This window comes from Micropterus dolomieu, linkage group LG20, assembly GCF_021292245.1.
Source record: "Micropterus dolomieu isolate WLL.071019.BEF.003 ecotype Adirondacks linkage group LG20, ASM2129224v1, whole genome shotgun sequence".
In the NCBI taxonomy this organism is placed as follows: domain Eukaryota; kingdom Metazoa; phylum Chordata; class Actinopteri; order Centrarchiformes; family Centrarchidae; genus Micropterus; species Micropterus dolomieu.
In genome coordinates this window covers 11858672-11885154 of record NC_060169.1, presented here as the reverse complement: position 1 = coordinate 11885154, position 26483 = coordinate 11858672, and the positions used below count along the sequence as shown (strand labels likewise).

The 26483-nt window shown below is 38.7% G+C and overlaps 1 protein-coding gene across 1 annotated transcript; it reads right to left on the bottom strand.

The window, feature by feature from the left end:
* Positions 1–588: 588 nt before the first annotated feature.
* On the bottom strand, positions 589–26483 carry ly75 (lymphocyte antigen 75). The gene is made up of 35 exons (XM_046033621.1): positions 26236–26483; positions 24826–25197; positions 23637–23810; positions 22961–23122; positions 21213–21332; positions 20346–20486; positions 18158–18349; positions 16930–17090; positions 16690–16791; positions 15952–16040; positions 15658–15827; positions 14784–14983; positions 14008–14150; positions 13200–13278; positions 12781–12852; positions 11976–12099; positions 11667–11702; positions 11360–11529; positions 10455–10522; positions 10258–10334; positions 9515–9651; positions 9152–9260; positions 8848–9008; positions 8269–8398; positions 7601–7821; positions 7345–7507; positions 6777–6941; positions 6542–6664; positions 4554–4739; positions 4206–4429; positions 3859–4057; positions 3539–3700; positions 3334–3450; positions 2408–2590; positions 589–2075 (listed from the first exon to the last, which is right to left on the bottom strand). The coding sequence occupies exons 1-35, from the start codon at positions 26336–26338 to the stop codon at positions 1900–1902; spliced, it is 5211 nt and encodes a 1736-aa protein (XP_045889577.1). The 5' UTR covers positions 26339–26483; the 3' UTR covers positions 589–1899.

Below are 26483 nucleotides of genomic sequence, written 5' to 3'. Positions count from 1 at the left end.
CATTCTCTCCACTAGAGGTAGATTGATGTACACACAACTTGTAAGGTGTGAGCACCTATAGATTAGCCTGGTTCCAGACCTGTGAATTGCCATCGGTGTCCGATTTATTCAGCAGTCGAGTTTCATGCTACCTCTCAATGTTTTCAATAGGACTATTCTAACAGGAAAATATGCTCATTCTAATACATTATACAGACTTGTGAACAGTGATGGCATCTAGCTATAACACTAGTGAATAATGGAAAATGTAAGACACTGATGGCTGAATGACTTTGCTGAAATTAGGTTATTCATATAAGTATGAGTCCATGGAGTGATTGACAGATTTGTATGATGTAATCAGTTCAAGCGCAATCATGATGCCCAGTCCCTTGTCTGTGAATGATAGCAAATACTAGCTCTACTGTTCTCTTCTGTAGTACCATGTACATTCTGTTTTTGGGTGGATTTCCCCTTTTAAAATGCATCTCAAAATTATTTTCTACATGCAATAGTGGTGTATTTAACGTAACTTCAATGTTAGCTTAAGCTGGACTAATTGCATGTAAAGAATATACCAATATTACAGTTTACAATCACATTCACTACTTAAGATTTAAGACAGGAAATTTTATTTGAAGGATGCTGTACCATGATGTAAGCAGATCTATTAGGGAGTGGGTGGAGGGGTAAAAAAATAACCCACTAACATTTGGTTTACAATGGGTTAACAAGCCATTGAGGCAGTTCCACAGACTGAAAGGAAAGCTCAGGCTTTTAACATTCAAATGACTCCGCATCTTTGGTTCATTCTCAGTTATAAAACAAACATCACATATTTACAAAGCATTCACAGCAAACAGTGCAATTTGAACATCTTCAGAAACTCTGTCATTGTGCTTAAACATAGGAGCTGTATCTCCGCAACATATTAAAGTGCGCTCTTGCTCAGTAGTTAAGTGCATTGCAAAGTCCAATCTACATAAACAGACAAATGATAGAAACAGGCGTCTCATAAATTTTGAGGCTAAGACAGTGTCCTGCACATTTAAAACTAATCAGTAGACTTAAATTTCAGATTTCAAGATGTTTCATTTATATATTGAAATTATAATAACCTAATCTGGTGGCTTAAAAAACATCTTTCTGAAGTAAAGATGTTAAAAGGCACAGTTTTCAATGACAATATCAGCTGTAGCTCAGGCCAATAAAGTGGACCACAAAGTTCCACAAAACTATGTAAAGAGTTTCTTCCTTTTTGGCAGCATTATGAGTATTTTTAGAGAAAATATCTAGATATATAACATAACTACAAAGTCAAAGAAAAATAAGTTTTACTGTATTTTCAGGTCAACTGGCCTTTTTAGTCTATTAATGTACCGATTAATTGTTACTGACTTTAAATCACCTTCTGTAGAAATACAACTGGAATAGACTGCGTCATGGTATATACAGTATAAAAAAAATGCACATTTTGTTTGTGATAGTTTGGAGTCACTAATACATCAGTGCAATTTAACCCCAGTTATAAGGCTGAATAAGAGTGTTTTGTCACGTTGCATATTTCTGTAAATCAACTCAAAATCTTTTTACTAATCCAAACAAAAAGAACTCCCAGTCCCACTAATGTCAACGATCAACATTTCCCAGAAACCATCAGCCCATTCATTTAAATTAGATGTAAAACAGGGCTTTTAATAAACATAATTTAAATAACCCATATTAAGAAACAAAATTTGTGGATATTCACAATTCTCTAACAGTATTTACAGTTTTACACATAATTCCTTAAGCGGGCTGGAGCAGGATAAATAAATTATTTTAAAAAAGGGAAGACGGCATGTGCTCTTGCTGAAAAGTATTAAAATGCAAATGAGGCAGGCACTTCAATATTCCCTGAGGCTGATTACTTAAGCAAGCTCAGTCAGCTTCTGTAATAATACTTGTGCTGTCTGATTCATCAAAGGTCCGCTTGTAGCGGACAGTAGAAGAGAAGTGGGATCTTTTCTTCTTATAGATGACAAAGCCGATGGCTAAAAGGAGAGCGAGGACGACCACGATGAAGAGACCTAGTGCCACAGGAGAGCCTGCAGACTCTGAGGAGCAAAAATGAAGTATGTCATAAGTCATTCAGTGAGTTTTTTGAGTTCCCACTGAACAAGATATCATCGTTTAGTTGTTAGTTCAGACTTAATAATTAAAAAAGAATATTTGTTTGGGCTAAAACATGCAAAACCACTCTTGTTGTCAGTGAAGTTATGTAACTTTTTAAAAGGTGTAGCTTTGTGCTGAGATTAATTTAAAAATATGCTTTCTATGTATGTAAAATATGTATCTTCTCATCTAACTCAAGGCAAAAAAGCAAATGTACCGTATGCATATTTCCCAAAATGTTGAACTATTCCTTTAATGCAGTTGTGATACTCACTTGCTTCAGTTTTGCAGACGACACGGCTGTAGCTATCCGTGCAGTTAACAAGATTCCAGATTCCTTTATCTGCTGCCATCATGACGGCACACTGGGGTTTGGGCTTCTTCCCAGTAATCAAGGCCCCAGGCTTCCAGTTAGAAAAAGACAGATCTGAGCCATCCTGCCAGGATACAGGCTTACCTGAGAAGAAGAACAAGGAGATAGTGAAAGAGGAAAAGGGAGCAGGACAATCATCACTGTCTCACAACACGAATCACAATATCCGAGCCAAATGCAATCAAACTGATTTGTTAAAACAACATGACGCCTGTTTACACATCCAGCAAACATGCAGCAACATAAGCATTTGTTTGGAGTCATATTAAATCCAATATTCTCCCGCCTTTAGCTTTCATTTTTGGTCTCTACCTGCTCTACCAGCTGCTTGCTGTCTGAAAACAATGCTGATGATGAGGGCAGTGAGATTAAACCCAAACAGTAAAGAGTTGTGGACCATAAAACCAATAACAATGAGCTGAAAGACACTGAAGTGCTAGAGCAGAGCACTGCTCAGGGGGTCTGCAGAGGCAGGTGATGATTCTCTGTAGTCATTTCAACCCTTGCTAATATTGAGTGTGTCTTGAACAGCAAGCAGTAAAAGATCCTGCTCAAGGTATACAAGTCAATGGACAAAACTGTGGTCATTCTCTTTTGAATTTACATTACATAATACAATATAACTTTGTTTTTTGTAGTAAAACAGGCCTATATTGTCAATTATGGTTATTTGAGAAACACAAAATGCAGTCAAACTCTTGAATTATATGTATGAATATAATCATAATTGAAATAGCTAAAAACTGCAGATTTGACCTTTGATGTTATCAAAATTCTCTGCAACAGTGTTCTGTTGTGTTGCTTCAATTTCAAATGATGGGATTTACCTTGAGTATCGAAGTCCATGCCGAGCCACACTCGACTGGTGATGAGTGGGTCATCAGACATGTACTTTGACACAAAGTCATTCTCCTCTGTGGACTTTATGGTCAGTAACTGAGCCTCTGTCAGCAGAAAAAAAGCAATTGGTGGACTACAGTTGCTTCAGATAAAAACTAATCACAACCCTTCATACACCAAATAACAACTCACCCATGTTCTGACAGATGCCCCTGGCCTGCTCCATGCTGTAAACTTTGTACTTGTAGAAGCTCATGTTGAAGGCGTAACAGTTATCCTGATTCTGCACCCACAAATACATACCGTTGCTTTCAGGACAGTGATTGGTCTTTGGGGCAGCCTGCAGTCTGGCTCCTAATTGTAACACAGAAACAAGATGGATGTGGTCCATGCTACTCCAACCAAAATTCAGTCAGTCTATCTATCCATCTATAGATCTATATTTAGATAAATAGACACACACACACACACACACACACACACACACGTAAAAACACACACCAGCATCTTACTTTGGGAAGCGGTGGTGATGTTGGTGGTGTAGCAGATGGCTCCGTCTACCGCCATACTGCAGTTGGTCCTCACCCAAGCTCCAGCAGGGGTTACAAAAACACAGCTGGCCTCTGAGCTGGAGCCCTGCTGTGAGTCAGAGATGGTGGCTTTGTAGTCAAATGTGGTTCCATCAGACCACTCATAGACTGAGCCACTAACCTGCATGGAGAGAGAGAGAGACCATCATGTGAGCCCATCTGGTTTGCAGCTGAAGTGAAATTATGAGCAAAGACCACTATGCGAGAGCAATCCAAAGGGGATGTACTCAAGGTCTCTCAAAAAGATTCTGGTTAAGCATAATTCTTACATCCTGGTTTGATAGGCCAATCCAGAGCGGGAAGCCGTCTATCTTTGCAATGAGCTTCACGTGTACGCTGTGCTCGATGTCGTGGACACTTGCCAGGTGACCTCCACGTAGACCACACTCTTTCAGAGCCTGGTACCAACTCAACTTTCGGGCTACAACCTCATAAGTTAAGTTGCCGTAATGTTTAAAATCTTCGGATGATTGGTTGTATTTCTGTTTTGGTTCTTGGGAGGGAAGGATTAAAAACATGTAATATAATTTTTAACACTAAATATTTTCAGTAATAACAACAGAGGTGGACAGAGAAATATGAATAATGTATGATGATGTAAAGTGTTATACACCAACCATTGTCCAGTTTGCAGGTCACGACAGTCCTTTGTTTGAACTCTGAGAACAACTTTTTGTTTGTAATGAGAATCCAGTTGCTGTCAACGGTGAGACCAGCTAAAAATGGTCCGTCCACATCTGGTCTGCCTCTTGCCCATCTGGAATATTGGACATTTGTGCCATCATACCACTTCATCTGATTGTCTACAGGAGAAAAAAAAAATACTATTAACCCTGGCATTATGATATACTCACACATACACACACACTAAGGACCAGTGTCGATATACTGTACGTGTTATTGCACAAGCCTAAAAACACTGCACAAGTAACATGAAGCCGTTACTACACAACAGAAGCAAAGAAAATTTTCATTAAACAATTCCACACAGTGAGGTATTCAGATTTTTAAACCATGTTTCAGTCCTCAGACCTTCATCAGGTAAATTGGTATATGTTGACATATACACTCACCTAAAACACACCATACTAATACTGTGTTTGACCCCCTTTCGCCTTCAGAACTGCCTTAATTCTACGTGGCATTGATTCAACAATGTGCTGAAAGCATTCTTTAGAAATGTTGGCCCATATTGATAGGATAGCTTCTTGCAGTTGATGGAGATTTGTGGGATGCACATCCAGGGCACGAAGCTCCCGTTCCACCACATCCCAAAGATGCTCTATTGGGTTGAGATCTGGTGACTGTGGGGGCCATTTTAGTACAGTGAACTCATTGTCATGTTCAAGAAACCAATTTGAAATGATTCGAGCTTTGTGACATGGTGCATTATCCTGCTGGAAGTAGCCATCAGAGGATGGGTACATGGTGGCCATAAAGGGATGGACATGGTCAGAAACAATGCTCAGGTAGGCCGTGGCATTTAAACGATGCCCAATTGGCACTAAGGGGCCTAAAGTGTGCCAAGAAAACATCCCCCACACCATTACACCACCACCACCACCACAGTGCAGGCATGATGGATCCATGTTCTCATTCTGTTTACGCCAAATTCTGACTCTACCATCTCAATGTTTCAACAGAAATCGAGACTCATCAGACCAGGCAACATTTTTCCAGTCTTCAACTGTCCAATTTTGGTGAGCTCTTGCAAATTGTAGCCTCTTTTTCCTATTTGTAGTGGAGATGAGTGGTACCCGGTGGGGTCTTCTGCTGTTGTAGCCCATCCGCCTCAAGGTTGTGCGTGTTGTGGCTTCACAAATGCTTTGCTGCATACCACGGTTGTAACGAGTGGTTATTTCAGTCAAAGTTGCTCTTCTATCAGCTTGAATCAGTCGGCCCATTCTCCTCTGACCTCTAGCATCAACGAGGCATTTTCGCCCACAGGACAACATTCTTTGTAAACCCTAGAAATGGTTGTGCGTGAAAATCCCAGTAACTGAGCAGATTGTGAAATACTCAGACCGGCCCGTCTGGCACAAACAACCATGCCACGCTCAAAACTGCTTAAATCACCTTTCTTTCCCATTCTGACATTCAGTTTGGAGTTCAGGAGATTGTCTTGACCAGGACCACACCCCTAAATGCATTGAAGCAACTGCCATGTGATTGGTTGATTAGATAATTGCATTAATGAGAAATTGAACAGGTGTTCCTAATAATCCTTTAGGTGAGTGTATATGATACCAATGACCACCAATCAGAGAGCTCTAGCAGCATCTCCCAGCATCCATAAAAATTACGGTCAATAACCTCTTTGATAGTTCTGGGAATGTTACAGTTGCATCTGTCTACAAGACTCTGGTGCGCAAGACCTTTGTTCTAAATTAGAAAGGAAAATAGATCTGTGGTACCTGATCTACATTGGACAATACCTCTAGTTTAGGTATCAGGATCTGTATTAGCGGAAAAATGTGTTGCACCCCTATTACATATGTACTGTAGCTTGAAAAACAACTGTAAAACTGAGACTGATGTCCCTAAAATTTCCTACATGCACTGAACACATCTAGACATTTTCAGTAAAAAGTAACAAAACACAAACCGTTGACATCTTTGAACAGCCCCAGCCACACAAACTGGACCAAGTTTTGAAACGGTACGAGTTGCTGCCTAATAAACTCGTTCTCCTCAGCATTTCGGATAGTTAGGATGTCTGCATCTGCATCTGCAACATAAATGCATAGTCAATAGCAACTTTAGCAACATCAGTCTGTTATAGAAAGTCTCATGAGCAAACTTCACATAACAACATGTGCCCAATGTTGTAAAATTCTTACGAAGTTTTTTGCAGGTATCGTGAATCTGTCCTTTGTCAAACTGCTCCCATCTGGAAGCAACCAACTGGAAAGTGTAGCAGTTGTTTTTGAAGGGGATCCAGTTTGGACCATTGATCTTATGGGGGCACTTTACTGTGACATCCTCTGGTGTGGTGATGATCTCTTCTGTAATACATAAGTTTACAATTTTATTTAGTTTTAAAATATTAGCATTTGCAGACGGCGAAGAGGTTTTAGACGAGATGAAACTGTAAAGTTTAAATTAACAAGACTGAAAAGAAAAGGACATACAAGAAGAAGAACAGAATCTACATACTGTTTCCACAGAGGATTTATAAGCCCAGGTTGTACATTTAAACCCAGACAGCATTGTAACCATGTGATCAAAACATTTTGAGGCTAGCATAGCTACAAGTCCTTTTCTCCACTGCCATGCTGTACAAAGCCCCCCTATCTAGAAAAAACATTTCATACACCAGTACTTCCACCACTAACAGTAATGAGCTGTACAGTGTGTGGAGGTAAAACTGGCATTATTATTTATCTGTATTCCACATGCCCCACTCACCGTGTGGTTTGTGGCAGATAGCGCCTCCTAGCTCCTCCTCACACTCTGTGGCCTTCCAGAAGCCATCTGTATCCAGGTAGACACACGAGCCACTGGTGACATCAGAAGACCAGCGACTGAATACAGTGTGACTGTGGTCAGTCCAGCGATAGTGGATCCCACCCTCAACACAAAACCAAAGACAAAATAAACATCTTTAAAAAGAATCTTAAATATTGGATTAAAATAAAAGGTAGCCCTTCTTTTGTACACTTACGTCTTCGCTAAAGAGGCCGATCCACATGGGCATGTTCGCACGACTCACGTGTACAGTGAGAGTGGATTGCAGGAAGGCATCGCCCACACTTGCTAGTGTCATGTTATTAATTCTGCACTGCTCTGAAGCCTCTACCCAGGTGAGATTTTTGACAAGCAGCAAGATGGTGTGATTATTGACGCTGAAAGACTCTGTGGGGATGTGGGGCTCCTCTAGTTTATCTGAAATGAGTAAGCCTTGTGTTTAAGGAACATCAGGTCATGTAAGTTGTGCCAGAGACCTTTGTTTCTCCCATACCTTGGATGCAAAAGTATTTATTTATCTGGGCAATTTGTGCCTTTTATTAGAGTGACTACAGTAGGGAGAGAGACAGATGCAGAACAACATGCAAGAAACACCCCTGCCAGATTTAAACCATTGATTTCGGGTTTAATGATCAGCCCATAAACCCCTGGGCCACAAGCCCTAAGAGAGGATGATGTTTAAGCCATGCATTATTTACTGCCCTTTTAAATGTATTTTCCAGGGTTAACATATCAGGCTAAAATGTCTATATTTAACAACATATTAATCAAAAGAAATGGTATATTAAGTAACTTGACACTGAGCTTTGCAGAAAAATCTAGATAATAAAGTAGTATCAAGTAGTGTTGGAAGTGGTGATTTACCTGCATAGTGCTGGCAAATGCCCACATTTTGATACTGTGTGCAGGAAGAATAGTCCCAAGTACCCAGCATGGCAGAGTCAGGGTTATTGATAATAAACACACACAAATTCATACTCTCTGGATCCAATGTCTATAAAAAAAAAAAAGAAAAATTACAATGTGGATTCAAATATGGTTAAGTTCTCCTTTAATGAGAGCTACCATCGGCAAATGCTAACAGTAAAAACATATTGTATCTATCTGCAGTCTGTGGCTGTAATTCAGACTGGATAGTTTAAATAGTTTGCATTAGCACTCCTATAACAGTGCTGGACTCACATACATCAAAATCAATGCAGCAGAACCAGAATTATGTCTTTCTCATTCCACACACTCTTTTTCCTTTCCAAAACCTGGCATCTACATTACCCAAAATGCAACATGGCCACCAACAGTTCAGTCAAGGATTTGGGTGTGTTATGCTAGTAGCAGCTAATGTGGCAAAGGCAACCATTTTCAAATATGCAGTAGTACCTCAACACCTGGTAATTGACTTTGATGTGTAAAATCCCAGTTGAAGAGAAGATAAGGGGAACTTACACTGACTTGTATAGCCTTGTTCATGCCCAGAAGCAGGGGGTTAAAATTTAAGTAGTTAACCGGGGACTGATCCACCCACTCAGGGTCTTCATGTTTGATTTTCAGACCAATCCATATCCTTTCCATGTTTCTCAGGCGCGGCACAAGGGTAGTGATGAAGTCTAAAACACACACATAGTACACAAATGCTTTGTGTTCAGTAGTACATATTTCTTATTTGACCAGCTCTTTTTCAAACATAAGAAAACAAAGTATTTAACATCATCTGAGTCACGCGTTAACCATGCTTGTCAGTAGTCCTCACCTTGCTCCACCTGATCTGATATTGTGACCAGGGTTCCCCTCACAGTCTGGCACTCCTCATTTGCATTCTTGAATGACACAGGCTTCATGCTGGCCATCAGTGTGTAGCACTGAAAATAAGACACCAGTAAAATAATCATTTGAGCACAGACATCTCACAAATTGTGTATGTTGGGCCATTTTTTCACGAGAATTGTAAGATTTTTAGTCTGCATTATCATCCTCTTATTTTAGCTCTAATTGCTGTTTTGTTTAAAAAAAACATTCTGTGTAATGTGATTGTTGGGTTCCAAGTATCAAAAAGTAAAGTGCGATGCAGTTTCTAACATGTTGATGCACTATTAAATGTGTTGAATGATCAGACCTTATTTCTGAAGGACAGAGTGTTATTTTCACAAGGCAGTCCTCCAGGCTGAGGCTCCAGAGGGTTTTTCTCCACTGATGTGATATTGTGTCTCTCACACACAAAGGACAATCGCTGCCAGCAACCGCGATTATGCTCTGCAAGTCAACATATGACAGTAAATCTGTGTATTAGTAACAGAGACTGTAAGAATCCCTATTATCAGTCATGTGCATCAGAAGTGTTTTGCTATCTGAAAGGATAAAGTCAGATTATTTCTTGCTTTTACTGGCTTATTTTGCCAAGTAAGTAGTTTCAAACAAATGTTATCTACATATTTTAATTTAGTCCAGGTTAAAAAAAGGGGTCATGTTTGAAAATTAAATATTCATCACTGAATTGAACAAATCAAATTTGATGAAGATTCAAAAAAACCCCATAGCTATCTTTTTTATAACATCAACACTACAAAAACACAAGCAAACAAAATCAGATTTAGATAAAAATATTTTTCCATTTTATTTATTTATAATATACTGATTAAATACTATTATAGCTGTGTGATACCGATAATTAACAGAGACTTATTTCAAACTGTAAAAACAGCCTGACATAATAAGCACTCTGAGCCAACTGTAACTGTCACCTTCTTTGACTGAGTTATATGTTGTATAATATTATAAGCAATGCTCAAACAACATTGTAAATTAAAATATCTCCTTTGTCATAATTAGTTGTATAGAAACACTATGATGTTAACTCACCTGGAAAGATTTTTTCAGGGCTGATGGAGATGCATCTGCCCAGAAAAGTTGAATGATAAAAGAGCATTTGGTTGTACCTAGAACATAAATTATTTCAGTCATCCTCACATTTTACCACATACATACATACATACAGGTAGGTATAAACGTTATAAACATCTGCTTGATTGTATAAATGTGTGACTGTACTGGCTTACGTCATGGGGAATATTCGTCCAGGCTCTCTCATACTGACCCACCAGTTTTCCTTGGGAGAACTTGAAATCTGTTCAAAACATGAAAGCTTAAGTACCACATAATAATATAAACACATTTGCAACATTAAAACTACTTGTCTTAAACAGAGTTTATAAAGTACTTAACAAAAGACAAAGAAAACTTGTCAGTCAGTAATAAGGACACCAGGGAAGGAACAACAATCAATTAAAAGAAAATCACTTTAATCTGAAAAAAATATTTTTTGTGGTACACATTTTTAGGATGTCTCTATTGATTCAGTATTGCACTTGCATAAAGTTAGAACTTGCAAGTGACACAATAAAAACTGGATGGTCAAAATTGATGCTGCTGATTGGTGAATTTTAATGACTTGTGAAGTAAGCCCTTCTAAGCTTTTGTGACATTAATATTTTTATTTTTTCAGACTAAAACTGTCCGCTTTCTATGACCAGAGGATAGCAGATATTGGATGTGGTAAAGGGATTGGAGGAAGGATGGTGGTGTCCTTTTTAGCCTTTACAAAACCAAAACACAAACACAAAAGTGTAAGGAATGGAATAAGCTGTGCATGTCTGATCTAACATAAGCTGCATTCATTAGCATGTCTTACTAACCAGTTCAGCCTCAGTCTTTTAGCACAATATCATGTATGTAGCCATCAAGAGCATTATTTAAAGCCCTATCACATTGTTCTTGCTTTAACATGAATTAGCAAGGGACATAAAAAGTAATCTGGAGATAGTTTTCAACCATCTCAAAGAGTTTTAGCATTAGCTTATCCTCGGTACCTACAGCCGATTAAATCTGACAATGATGGTCTGTATTTGATAGTATTCCTATGAGCCCACCACTACGTGGCCATTTACAGCCTCCTGTCACTTACGTTTTTTAGGAGCTGTAGGATCTGTGCCACAGCAGTAAAGCTAAGTGGTGAAGCCAGTTTGCTGCCGTTCGCACTGCAAAAGAGACTTGCCTCCTCAAAATTTAGCTTAGGCTCATTAACAAACCAAAACTCTGCTCCATCTACGAAGATAGACGTCTCATGGTGCCCACCTGAAATACACAACAAACGGATCTAAAATCTTGACAGTTATTTTTAGACAATGACAACAGACAAATTACACACAGCCACAGACTCAAAAGATAACTATACTTTCACAACACAGACTCTGGAAAGACTTGGTTATTACCGGGATTGTACCAGTCTGGGTTCTTTGGTGTCTTTCCTGTTGAAGCATCCAAACAGAATGAGTTAGGAACAGAATGCAACCACAGACATACAAATAACAAGATCATGTACCATATGTTCTTTTTTTAATCACGTGTGTATATATTGTGTTATATAAAACTGTACAATTACGTCAACTGCTGTGTGGCCACAAAACTCTAGCGACATTACAAATCCCTTTAATTAAGCTTGATGTCTTGATGACAGGGGTTAGCTCTTCACAAACAAAAAACTATTTTGCATATGTACACCACACAACAGGTAGTCTTACCGCGGGGTATTTGGCAGACCCACTCTAGCTCGGCATCACAGTGAAATGGTGTGGCATAGAAAGGTGTGGGAGGTAAGTCGTGAAGCAGACCCACAATCAGGTATTTCAAAGTGCTCTTCATTGTCTAATGAGGACAAAAATTGTTTGCACAAATATTATCATAAAGGAGATATAGCAGATAAGCAGTTTCATAACTGACATTGCAGATTGCTGTTTCTCCCTGCTGTTCAGTGACAAGTTTAAGAACAGAATGTCTCACTTTCTGACATCACCATCACTAACTGAGACAAACGAAATGAAAACAAAGGTCAGAGTCTGAGAGGCAAGATAAAAAAGTACTTCTTAAATGTAGGGAAACAGCAAGGGAGAATCAGCTGACACTCCCTCCTGTGTGAAACACAGGAGTCAAATAAACATGGACATATTATCATCACAGCCAATTTGATGTATGGCAAGTCCTCTCGATGTGAAAAAATAGCACGAGAGGAATTACTGTTCTGAACGGCTGTCCTTTCTGGGATTTTGTTTCAAGACAGCATAGTAGGACATGAGTCACTTGGGTCAGATTTCAGCTGTCGCTCTTTTCACGACTCCCGTAATTAGCTGAGCAGATGGCCTTGATTCACAAATCAAGCTGTACAGCATATATAACCAGATCTCACTACAATAAGATAAAACAAATAAATATACAGTAAGAGAAATAAGATAAGACAAAATTGGTTTTGGTAGTGGGGAATAATAGCAAAACAAATATCTATTTCTATCTTAAAGTCTGGATTTAGTTATGTAAATCCACCCAGCCCACCTTGAATGCAGTGCAGTCCCGACTGTATGCATCATCCTCATGGAAATCTTGGTGTAAAACATCCATAGATACCTGTTGTGGATACACTAAATGAACATACTTTGCACTGAGAAATGAAAGTACGGTGGAATACAACTATCCAAACCAGGTTAGTGTGTTTAGATGAAAGGTGTAATTTAAACTGCATGGTTCTACACTAGAGAACACAGTGAATAAATAATTGAATCCTGCACAGATACAAGTCCTATTGTTTTAAATTCACTTTGATTTTTTTAAGAAATTTAAAAACCCACAATCTTAAAACAAAGGAAATATTATCAATATGTTAACTGATGAAATATTTCTTTAAAAATGACATCTTAAGATATGTACCGTAGGTCTTGTGTTAGGGAGGGGTCTAGGGCTAGGTTAATACTCACAGGCCGGTCATCGCTCCACTGCCACGAGCGATCGGCTGGGTTTCTCCTGTTCAGGCCAACCCAGAAGTACCGATTATCACTGCAACAAGAACAGCAGACCACTTTCATTCATGACACTTAATTATTTAAAATAACAAATAATTTAAAATGTAAAGGGGATGTTATGTCTTATTCTATGGTACAGTTTAAAATTCACTCAACTAAACCATTCACTGAACAAGTGTGAAATGTGAGTCAGGAGATGTTCAGTTAAGTGCTGAATGTTTGTGTGAACAATAAGATGAGGTTGAACTCTGAGGTATGCATGAAGAAAAATGCTCATATTTAGCATTCATCTCTCTGTGAAGTGACCAGTAAATGTAAATGCTCTGTATTTGTATAGCGCCTTTCTAGTGTTTTTGACCAGTCAAAGCACTTTTACACTACATCTGCATTCACACATATTCATTCACTCAAACAGAAACCAACATTCACACTGGCAGAACCAGAGAAATTCAGGGTTCAGTATCTTGCCCAAGGATACTTCGACATGCAGCCCAGAGGAGCCGGTGATTGAACCACCAACCTTCCGATTAACGGGTAACCCGCTCTAACTCCTGAGCCACAGCCGCTCACAGTAGTACCAGTCTGATAGGGATTTATTATCACCCATTATAACCCACTCTTCTGCATTAAGTGTGTATACAGGTTGAAGCAACAATCAATTTTGATTTGTTTATGTCTGAATGTTGCAAAATAGACAATGACAAAGTAATGCTAATAATGCTCCAAAAAGGAATACATAAAGTATGTGTGCATGCTTGCATACCTGATGGAATCCCTGATGATGCTGTGCAGCGCCCTCATCTCACCATTATTTGTGAAGCTGGGCAGGTTGGCTCCCAGAGCCTGACAGAACCTCTCAGCTTCCCCCCAGGAGCGTTTCCTGCTCAACCTTTCCTTATGAAACACCTGACAAGGTGAAACAACAATTTACAACAGCTAAAAAAAAAAAAACAGTACCAGTAAAGTGACAGACTGGATTGTAAAGAAAGCCACTTCAAGCATCAGAAGTGACAATCTGTACAATAAGAAAGCCATGGGAAATACACAAGACAGATTATCATTCTGATTGGCCCAAAGCAGCTTCAGTAATAGATACTTAATATTAACATTATACAGTACTTTATAATGAACTACAGACTACTTTATACAAATGGTCATTTGTTTCCAACGATGAGATTTTGAAATGAAGTTTGCTCAACTACTAAACAGAGATAAATTGTTCTGTATGCCCTGGTTGGGTTTGTGTTATGCTTCAAGTGACTGGTGATAGTTTCAAAAGGAACTTAAACATTTTTAAATTAAAAGAGTACAGAGAGTACAGAGTACAGAGTCAGAGGCACTAATCTGTAACTCCACTAAGTTTTAGTCTTCAACCCCAACTCCCCAAGGCCTGTGAACTTTGATGTGTAAAATCAATGCAGTTCCCTTTTAACTCCTACCATTATCACCTTTGCTGAACAACTACGGCTCCTAATAGTGGAAAAATTCTACACAACCGCAGGTGTTCAAAGACACAATCACACACATTCGCACACTCACCTTATAGCAGTATTTGATGTTTGGTCTGGACAACCACCCAACAGGACAGGTTGCATTGGGGTTCGGCTCTGGTTCTGGGGATGGAGGTGGACTGAGGTCTGTTCTACAAATGGTGCCGGCTTTAAAAAAGGTACAGTTCTTCACCTCCCACTTGCCCAGGGGTTTTGCGGTGGAAATCACTGCACAACCTCCATGAAGAGCTGAAATCAACATGTGGATGTAACACAAAGAAGTTAAATCTATTGTGTATAATACAGTTATGTTTAAACATGTAACTTATATGTATTTTAACATATATAATCAACATTCTACAATCTACAATCTAAATTTTGATGACAGGACAATTATATACATTACTGACAGAATCCATAGAAAGTTCGACCTTGATACAACGAAGAACTTATTATTTGGTGTAGCGCCACCATGTATTTATTTATATATTTTAAGTTTATGTTAGTGAGTACTAACAAGAGGATGGATATATTTAGACAAGGCTTCAGTATGCTACCTGCATTATTTTTATGACAAAGCAGTTTTTAATGACCAAAATGACCTAAAAGATTAGGGTCTAATCTATTGATACATATTGTTTATTGAATTTTAATATTCATGTATCTAGCAGTCTGTGAAAGTTCTACATACTGCTAGTGTTCTGAAACAGTGAATGGTAAAAGGTTATGGTTTTTATATGCATTAGTAAATCCGAACTTCCACACTAGAGGAAACCATCTTTTTATGGAAAGAGCAGCACATCATAATACTATTCTCTGTCATTAACTATGATACTGTTATGACATGGCTAGTCCTCTAGTTTTGTGCAATTCCTGCATTAGGTACTGAGTGGGGCAGCAGACGTAGTGTGGGTTTTACTAACCTGGTTCGGACCCGCCCCAGTTGGTGTATGTAACCACACCCAGGGACCCATCCTGGCTCATCCACTGGTACTCCCCTGTGTTCTTAATGTTCTGCAGCCCTATCCAAAAATACTGAGGTTCCTTGCTTATCTTCTCTCCAAGTAGATGACTGATAAAGGCCTGCTCAAACCTGCAAAGAAAAGTTAATATGAGTGATTTTTTCCTGCCCAAAATAGAATGAACAGTTAAAATGGATGGGTGTCAGTATGTATTTTTGATCAAGCAGTAGGGTCACCATCTGAACTGACTCCAACCTGTTTCTTATAGTGATGTTACAGCGATCTTTGAAGGATACTTGTCTGGTGTTCACTTTATAACAGGAGTTGCCGTGTCTGCTCCAACCCTGGGGTGTTGACAGGAGTTAAGACTTAAACTACATTCAAATTACAAGCAAACATGGTCCAATCTGTCACTGTCATGCGTAGTCCTAGTTCTGATACACGCCCAGTCCTCGGTGATGGGGCTGTACTGAGAACAGTCAGATCAGTATTCACATTTATTTTCACCATCACCTTAGTTAACTGACTGACCATCTGTTAGTTAACCAAGACAGTTTCGTTTTGATTTCACCCAACTCTTGGTTTCCGTCTGTGCTGCTTGCACAGCTACTCCATTCTTTTTCTGTTTAAGTTTCTATTTTTATTTTCATTTCTATTCATATTTTTAGCTCAAATGCTTCTTCTTCTCATCTCATTTATATAATTGCTGATGTAAGTATATCACACACAAGATACACATGTGCGGAAGCACAGATTTCACTTGCAAACATGGATGTGAACAAACAAAAAAAATCACATCTCACCAAAAACTGTGAATCTGTGAAAAAATGTTTACTGAGCATTAAGGCCTGTAATGTACATGTAATCTTTAAGTCAGGACCTTAGTTACATGACGTTATGAGCTGACAGTGTCAGTTGCCGACCAAATAGAAAAGGTTATGCAAAATACTGCAGGCTTCCCTTGAAAAATCAGGTCATTTACACAATACTCACTTCCTCACATCCGGCCTTTGTCGTTGATTCCCTGAACTCTCCTTTCTTCTGACACATAAAAGGTAGCCTCTGTGTGCAGTTCCCAACCTTCCAACCATGATGCTGTAAAGAGCAGACAGAGGTTTGATTTTGCAACAGAGCGTTGCCAGTACACACACTCCCCACACAGGCCCAACACAAAATGACTTGATGCAGTGGGTGGGGTAACACAAAAATGCATGCACACTGATACATACACACCTCTCCAGAGTAGAAGACACAGCTGTTATCCTGAGTGGGCTGAGCTGGCTGGTTTGGGTCCCAGTAGGTGAAAGTGACAGGGGCTTGGTCGATCCACGTGAAGACAGTGGTGTTACTGCCCCAACCCATCAGACCGATCCACACATCCAAAATAAGTCCATCTGATGGACCATAACACACAAATACCTAAACTCAAACTCAAGGCAGCAGTGTGTAAATGAACTTGTTTCATTAACTCCACCGATTCGTGTCAGCACTCCTTCTCTACTTTAAATCAAAATTTTGAAAGAAGCCAAATACCATAAAAAATGTGAAATGTACATTATATTTTCACATAGAAAAGGAAATACTTCAGGACTCATTGCCTAGTAAAATAATATAAGAAATAAGGATGAACAATTCATTGAAATCATAATATGGCCTACTGCAATTTTCAAATGGCATTTTATTCTAAAGACTAGTGTTGTAGTCAAGACTGCCCAAACCGAGACCGGGACTTTTAGGGGCTGAGACCAGTCGAGACTAAGACCGAGGGAGGGCGAGACCGAGTCAAGACCAAGACCAGTTCCCCACATTACATGACACACAATAATATGTGGAACAAGATCATTAGTACTTCTCAAATTGATCTGAAAGATCCATATTCCCATGAAAACACCCACATGCAAACACTAATAGCTGAAATCAACGTAAGCATCGCGGGGAGGGGTGGCAGTCGTTAATGGGAACACATTTTTAATTAGGGTTATTGGTTGCATTTGAAGCAATATGTTTTACTTCCAATAAAAGTTAGGATGTTAATAAATAAATCAGACAATGCAAAAGCAATTTATTGATATTCCCAAAGTTATGGTCTTCATCCCAAGTCCTCAATGTCCGAGACAGAGACAAGACCGATGAGTACAAATGCGGTCGAGTCTCAGACGAGACCAAGACCATCAAAAAGTGGTCTTAAGACCGGTCTCAAGACCAAGACTGGTCTCAAGTAATGCAACATTACTAAAGACTTAAGAAAACATCTTTGTTTGGTACAGATCCCAGCAAAGATCACACCATTTTTCATTTTAATATGCTTTTCTATGAAAATGAGAATAATGATTAAAAATAAACATTTCCTTTAATATCCCAAATCATATCACAATTGCAATATCAGTCAAACTAATCGCAATTCGATATTTTTTCAAAATCGTTCAGCCCTAATTAGAAATGTGAAAATGAAGAGATTTACCTGCATGGAAATTAGTGCTGATCATCTCTTTGCTGTCAATGGAGTGGAAGCTAGCCAGAAAGCCTCCTTCTGTGTTGTTACAGTGCAGCTTGGCATCTGCCCAAATCCTAGGGTCCTTCACCAACTTGTAACACCAGCCATTCCATGGGACCCAACCGTCTGCACACTCCGTTTCTTTATATACAAAATACTCTGTAGAGAGGGAGCAAGGCAAATACAGGATGTGAGGTGAAATCAGGTCAATTTTATCTATATATTGTAAAATAACAAATTTGACTCACAGGGCTGTATAATTTGTACAACAAGAAATAGAGAGGAACAGAAGAGCAACCAAGGAGGAATCCCACTTCCAGAACAGACAAACAATTGCTGTCAAATGTACAAGAAGACACCTAGTTGCACAGTTAAAAACCAAAAAGAAGACTAAGAAGAAGAAGAACTACAGTATCGCTAGCAAAGCTTCTAAAGCCGTGTTTTTAGCCGTGCAAAGTCAAGGCTCTATGGATGGATGTTGGTCTACCACTGATGTCAGTATACCACTGTTCCAACCTGAAATATCTTGACAACTACTGGATGGATTGCTATTAAATATGATTCAACTTCCCAGGTGGATAAATTCTAATGACTTTGGTGAGCCCCTCACTTTGCATCCAGTGTCACCATGAGGTTCACAATCGTGGCTTTGACTGAAATGTCTCAGACTATTGGATGGATTGGGATGCTTAGTACAGATGTTTAAATGTCTAATACTTTGGTTAATGAACAAATATCTGCAAAATGAATTAAATTCCCATTAGCTTCAACTGTACGTGCAACGTCACATGTTAGCATGCTAACATGCTAAACTAAGATGGTGAACATGGTTAACATTACACATGGTTACATACAACCTCACAGAGCCGCTAGCATGGCTAGACTCTCAGTTTTAGTTAACGTATTGGTCCGAATATAACACGTTTTCTTTCTCCTGGAAATTCGTCTTAAAAACTCACCTCGTCTTATTTTCGGGGGCTAGGACTTAAGTGTTAATGTACACCCACAACATGGCGCCAAATATCGGCAAAACGCATGTTGCCCTGATGACTGAAGTGTGTCACCTCTCACTGAAACATGGAGAGACACAAGCGATTGTGTCGAACAAAGTGGCTCAAAAGTAGGTCAAGGATCTTTTAAATAAAATAACGTTTTCAATATCTTTTTAAATATCTTTTTTAATGAAATGGTCACATTTAAATACTACATTGTAGGCCTAGATTTTATTTTGCAGTAATTTAAATGTGACCATTTCATTTAAAAATTAAAATTAAAATTTTATTTTATTTAAAAGATGTAAAAAACATTCTTTATAAAAACAAGATTTGGCCTTTATAGAGTATTTTTCCAAAAATGAGTCTTTAAAAAGGGGGGGTCATCTTATAATTAGGGTCTTCTAATATTCGGACCAATATGGTATATAATGTGTATATAAATCCTGTTGGGGACTGCCACCCTTTTCCAGGAAAACACCTAAAATAACACATCCAAAATGAACCAGGAATAACTCCTCAACCATTTGTCCTATATGCACAATTCTGGTCTCCTTTGAAAGGTCAGAAGCAAAGGAATATAAATCCATTATAAATTAACATTTATTTTACCATTACAGACTAAATGGAAATGCAATAAAGAAAAATAGGATATTTTTCATCCTAGCCTGGTCAAAAAAGCTATATTTTTAATGCAATAAACCATTAAAACCATCATAAGATAGATTATAATGCAACTGTATATATTCTAATACACATGAAATGCAATTGTAATACTAAATAGTTACAAGGCAAAAAATATACAAGGCAAATGTCCATATTTTGGCAATATTTACTGTTTAAATGTTGACTTTATTGGGTGTTATCTTTAAAACACTATTTCTGTCCATACAACCACATTCCAAATAACATAAAGCTTCCAAAACACTGAAATATTTATAAAAACAGTATTATAAACAATATTACTGGATACATTGTGATTAGAGATAACCAGATGCTTATAACTGCAGCCATGTATAGTGATTAGAGAGCGAATTTACCATTTGCATTTTGCGCGAAAATCGCATGCTGCCCCCGATACCGGGGGCGTTGGTGTTCAACAGGTTTTAAGTATGATTCAGAAGAAGTTTAAGAGCAGAGAGTGAAGGCAACCACTAACCTACCTGTTGTTGCTGCGTGAGAGGCATTGACACTCTTCTTGCAGATGTATGGCAACCGTTTGTCGCACGACTCCGATTCGTAGTTCTGTTTGGAGTTCAGGACTCCACAATCTGACTCAACAATCTCGGAGGTGGATGGCATTCCTGTCAAACACATTCCCACACACAATACATAAAAATAAAAATTAAACACTGACAGCAGAGCAGAGGAGAGGCATTTACCTTCTATGTTCAGCTTATCAACTGTGTTTCACACAGAGAGGTGAAATAAAATAAACGTTTTATATTGCATTTATTACTCTACATAGTGATGCTAATATCAACATTGACATGTTGTAAATTATAGCAAACACAAAGAGACAAAGGACAGGTGGCTGCAGTATCATTAAGGTTCACACTGCAGTGTAAGAACACCACCAGAAGAAAAAAAACAGCAAACATTACCATAGCTAGGAATTTTTATAAAGCCTTCCATTCAGTACTATTAAAGGGTTATTCAGCAACACTAACAATCCCAATGCCACACTGTGTCCAAAAACCAGGCACAATGAGCTTCTTTTCAACACTGGCCTCATTGTTTCTCTGACTGACACCAAGTTTCAGTTTATAGAATGGCAGCAACAACAGCAGATCACAACGGAGTGCAGGTTTTGGTATGCAAGAAGGAGCAGGTGTTTTGGGCAACTGAAACTGGTTTACTGCTGTTCTGCAGAATCTATGCCTATAAAGTTGTTGTTTTTTTAAATCAGAAACTGTTCAACTTCAGCACTTTTCTCCCCCCCAACACTTTCAGGACTGCAGGTCATTTACACAGACACTCTCAGAAATGGGGCAAGTAACACAGATTAAAAATTATATAACCATCATCACCTGTCTCCCAGCGCAGGATGGAGAGAGCGGAGCCATCTGACCACTGCCAGCCCTGAGATGTGTCTAACCGGTGAAGGCCGATCCACATCCTCTCAGGCATTTTGGCAAAGCCGTGTAAAACTGCACAATGCAACATCACAGCACACAGGACAAGTAATGAATACATTGTAAAATGGAAACGATAAAGTCTAAGATAATATGAATCATCAACATAATTTGTAACAGTGAAAACAACATAATAAAACACAAACACAGGGATGGTCACACTTGAGATGTAGTTTTCAATTTTCCAAAACAAGTTGGTGGCGAAAGTGTCACACAAAGAAGCAGTTGCAACTAGGGCTGGGCAATAAAACAATAATGATTCCTCATTAACAATATAATAAATGTTCAATATATAGTCAATAAATATTTGCTTTAATTCATTTGAATCACAAACAAATTATGATCTAATTTTTCTTTTAAAATATTTATTTTGTTGAAAAAAGGGGCCTGAAAAAAGATTAACTAATCATATTTGTTGAAAAAGATAATAGTTTTAAATTTAAACTCAGACTTGTGAAGTGATCCACTGTTTGGCATCAAGTGTTTGTCACATTCTAACCATAAAGAAAAGTTTAACCACATAATTAACCATCTGGTTTCTTCAATTTTCACTCAGGAGCAAAAATCAGCCGTTAAACTTGAAAGAAATAATGATTTGACATATATTGGGATAATTAATGACATTGTATGATATGAAGTGCTTTTATCGTGACAACATTCTTGGCCATTTCGCCCAGCCGTAGTTGCAACACCTGCGCTCTCCAAAAGCTAACAGCATTAACTTGAGAACATGAGATATTTTGGATGCTTGCTATGTGACATCCTCAATATATGACAGGTCAGATAATAATCAAGCAAAGTCCACATATTTTAAATAAAAGACAGAGCTGTATCTATTTTTAATATATCTGAAACAGTGCTTATGACCCACAAAACCAGAGAAGATCCTAAGGGGTGAAATGCATGCTTGAGCCTACAAGTCTGTTTACTTTTTAAAAAGGTTTTCTAGTGCTTCCTGCACTGTAACTGCAATTGAACTGTATTTCTGTTCTACTCTATTTGTATGTTATTCCATTTGATTTTATTCTAATCATTTTCTTTGTAAAGCACTTTGAATTGCCTCTTTGTTTGATATGTGCTATATAAATAAAGCCTCGACTTGCCCGTGTCTAAATTGTTTTTTTAGCTGATGTCTTTGTAATAACGTATCACAGGAAACCTTAGCAAACCTTAGTAAACCTTGCAAAAGTCTGCAGACGATTTGCAGAACAAAGTGAAGCACGTATTCAGAGTGAGAAGTAAGTGTTAATGAGGACACTCATGCAAATAAATGGTTCACTCTAGCTTTTTCACTTTTCTTTTCTTTTCACATAAAGAACACTAAGTTGGAACAACCAATCGACAAAAACACAACAAAAAACCCCACTTCTGTTTCCTGAAATAGTTTGTTACCCAAACAGATGGGGGAAATTCTCACCCTTCAAAGTTCTCAAGCAGTATGAATACTTATTTTTAGTCATTTTTTCTCTTTTATATTCACCAAAAGAGTACTTTTATAGCCTAGCCAACTTCAATATTATTACAGTTTTATCATTTTTATTTATCCAACATGTCCAGTTGATGATTTTTTTGTGCATAAGAAACAAGAATATATGAAGAAGAAGAAGGTGAAAAAGAAATACTTAACAGTTAATCAGTCTTACAGGTTTTGGAGTGGAGATCATTGGGTTCTGACACACTCAGCAGATTAGCTCCCTGACTACGACATGAATCCAAAGCTTCCTGCCAGGTCACCGCGGCACTAGAAACAAACTCATAGCAGGATTCCCCTTCTGACCCAGCAAACAGAGTGTGGCAACCGTTCTCTGCAAAGCCAAATAGACAGTGTGAGTGTGTATTTTCGTGTGTCATTCGGTATTGTTCATATCAGAGGTAATTTAACATGATTTATCACAGAGAAAAACAGATTAAAAAGAGAAAACAGCTTGCACACATCAGCTTCTAACAGACGTTTTAGGACATTTATATCATGATTGCATCCTGGAAAACATCCAGCCATGTAATGGAACTGGACACAAATGTAGATACTCTTACAGTAATGCCAACTTTTTTTCCTAAATATATTTTTTGGACATTTTTAGACTGTGGGTAGAGCGAGGACATGAGGGGGAGAGATAGGGAGCGACACACAGCAAAAGACCACAGGCCAGATTCGAACCTGGCCCGCTGGACTCAGCCTAGTGCACTCTACCAACTGAGTTACCCGTTCCCCATGCCAACATTTTAAAATAGGCAGCTGAATTTCTCCATAGCCAATGTCTCATCAAGTAAAACAGCCAAAAATCATGAAACTTCTGATAATATAAAAATGCAACATGCCAGGTGTTAGACAGTGTCCCCTTTTTCCATCTTTCGCATTTTCGGATGAGGTGACACACCAGGACAGTCCAGGGAAATCTGCATCTGGGAGGCATCCGTGATGCCAGCTGCCATTGTGTTTGAAGGGGAACTCACAGGGAGCGCCGGCAGAGTTCCCACCAGTGGTGTAGATAACTGAACAATGAGGAGGGGTGAGCAAAGAGCAAAGTCAAAGACCTATTACAAGTCTCTGGTATTTGATTAATTTCTAAGAAAACACAAAAAACATGTCCTATGTGTCCTGAGGCCTGTGAGTTTTCCAAAACAGTCATGGATAAAGACATCTTTTATATTTTGGCGACAATTCCTTCTGAAATAACAAATGATTTATTTTGTCAAGATAAGTTATTCAATGAGACTGTCACCTAATGCTTCTGTAAGTCGTACAAATGATAGTCAACAACAAATCAGTAGGTAATGCAGTTAAGAACCATGGACCATGAAGGTTAAGGACCTAAAATAATTCAACAGTCAATTAATTTTGAACGTAATATATAGTAACATTAGTGTATTATATGTATTAAATCCCTAACATTTTCTTCATATTTTTAAGGTGTTTTCATTTGATTAAATGTGCATCAGCAGACTCACGCAGTGAGCAATTTCTATGAAACAAAAGTGAAAGCCAGCTTTTATATTGCACTGCAACGCAGACATACTGCATGCACACAATAATAAAGCCCACACTAAAGAATTCCCCGAAAATTCAAGACAGTTTAAAATCTGAGATACTGCAAACCTGGATTTTAACACACCATGTTGTTACCTAGTTTAAAGAATAATGTAATGATAAATAACAATAACTGATAGGAATGAATAAAACTGTTAGGTTACCTGACTACCTGTCAGGCTTTGTTTAAAATGTACAAGAACCTGTTTGGCCATGTGAAACAAAAGCCGGAGGAGGTAATACCTGTATATGCCAGGGTGTAACTTATCACAAGGTTGGTTCAGTTCAGGAAGTGGATTCCCTTGTGTTGGTTACACTTAGCACAAACTGAATTTAACACCACTTTCATGTCCACACTGATAACTTACTCAAGCATTAGTCCTCAGAGCTCCATAATGGACAGCTTTAAGCACTCTGCAATGCTCAGATCTGCAGCTGGTAAGCAATTCTCTCAGATAAGCTAAAGGAAACCACACTCACCGCGGTATGGCTTCTGGCAGATGTCATCCTGGGATCCTCCTATCACCCAAGTATCATTAGTATCACGTTTGGTGGCAACTTTCTTATCGCTGACCGTCAGGCCCATTTGATTAACAGTGTAAACAGCTCCATCCAGGCAATGCCACCTCAGTAGGACGCTGGAGACACAGTCAACCAGGGACAATTCCTTAGAGCTGACGTCCAACGCCAAGCAGCGGGACGTGGCCACATGAAAGAGATGGCGACCAAAACCCCACTTCCAGAGCTGAGACCTGCTGTTTGGGTCGCAGGAGGTGAGAGTCAAGTCTGCTAAATCCCCTGTACCCAGGCACTTCTCTGTGCTTGAGTGCTGTATGGTGAAAGCGTCATCGTCTGTGGTGATGGGACAGACAAATGATTAACTTTACCTTGACATTACCATCAAGATCTGTACTGGGCTCTACAATGAGTTTCCACTCTAAAATGATTAGTTTTAGTTAGTTTATGTGTTAGTTAGTTATAGAGTTTATGTGAACTCAGTAGACCACATAGGCAAAATCACAAACAAAAAATTATTCAACAGCAACAGCAAGGCATAAAGCTATTTCAGCCTCTTTCAGGCCTTGATTGAAGAGATATGTGAGGCCTGATCAATATTCTCCTGCTCCTCATTGCTACACTGAATGTTTCCTGCAGTCATGTAATATGACTCTCGTTTTGTTTTCTCGAGATCTCTAATTAACCCATTATCTATAAAATGTATGGCCTCTTAGGGCTTGAAACTGCATTTAGATCATTAAATTGGGAAAGACATTTTATAGAAGATACACATGTACCTCCAGTTACCTGAATACAGAGAAAGTGGACAGTAAGTAGGGACATATAGTAACTTGGGTAAATATAATTATGAGTGTTTACAGCAAAATATGAAGCAAATAACGTTAGATAAAAACACGCATAGGTAGAGTGCCTAACCACACAGGCTTTCTAAAATAGAAAACAATATCATATTACAGCTTCACTCTATAGTACTGCAGCCATTCAGGCTTATGTTATAACTTGCACTATCCTAAGCATAAATAAACATCAACGTTAGCTAACGTTAGTCTAAATAATTTGAGAGCTGTGGACAGATGCAGCCAGTGCAGCTAACACCTGACACACACGGAGCTACTAGGGGGAGGACGGGTGATTTGATTTGTTTTAACTTATCAATTTAACTAAGAGCTGGGTTTGTATATAAGTTACCACCCCGCCCACCACTTGTTGTAGTCTAACAGGTTTGCAGCTAATGCCCGCGGACTCATGTCACGCTTCTGTTGTCGAAGTTGTTTCTCAAGTGAGTCGAGCGTGTATGGCTTAGTCATAGTTGAAAATACGATAAGAGACATAAGTGAAAGCAAAGTGTCGAAGCTTGAGGTAGATACTTACCAAAATCCGTAACGCTAGCTGGTGAACAAGTTCCCAAGAAAACTGTTGTCTCTAACACAGTCAACAAACAAAGGCAAAGTGTCGCTTCGGATAATTTCACCATGATGTCGGCAGAATCTGCCCCCACCCCGGAGTGTTGAGCTAGTCAACCTTTCAAAACTGAACTCCAAACCGATGTGATCAGATAATGAAACCTAACGCTAACCCAGTTCTCTCAACTGCCAGCTATGTCATCAGGAGTCCCGCTC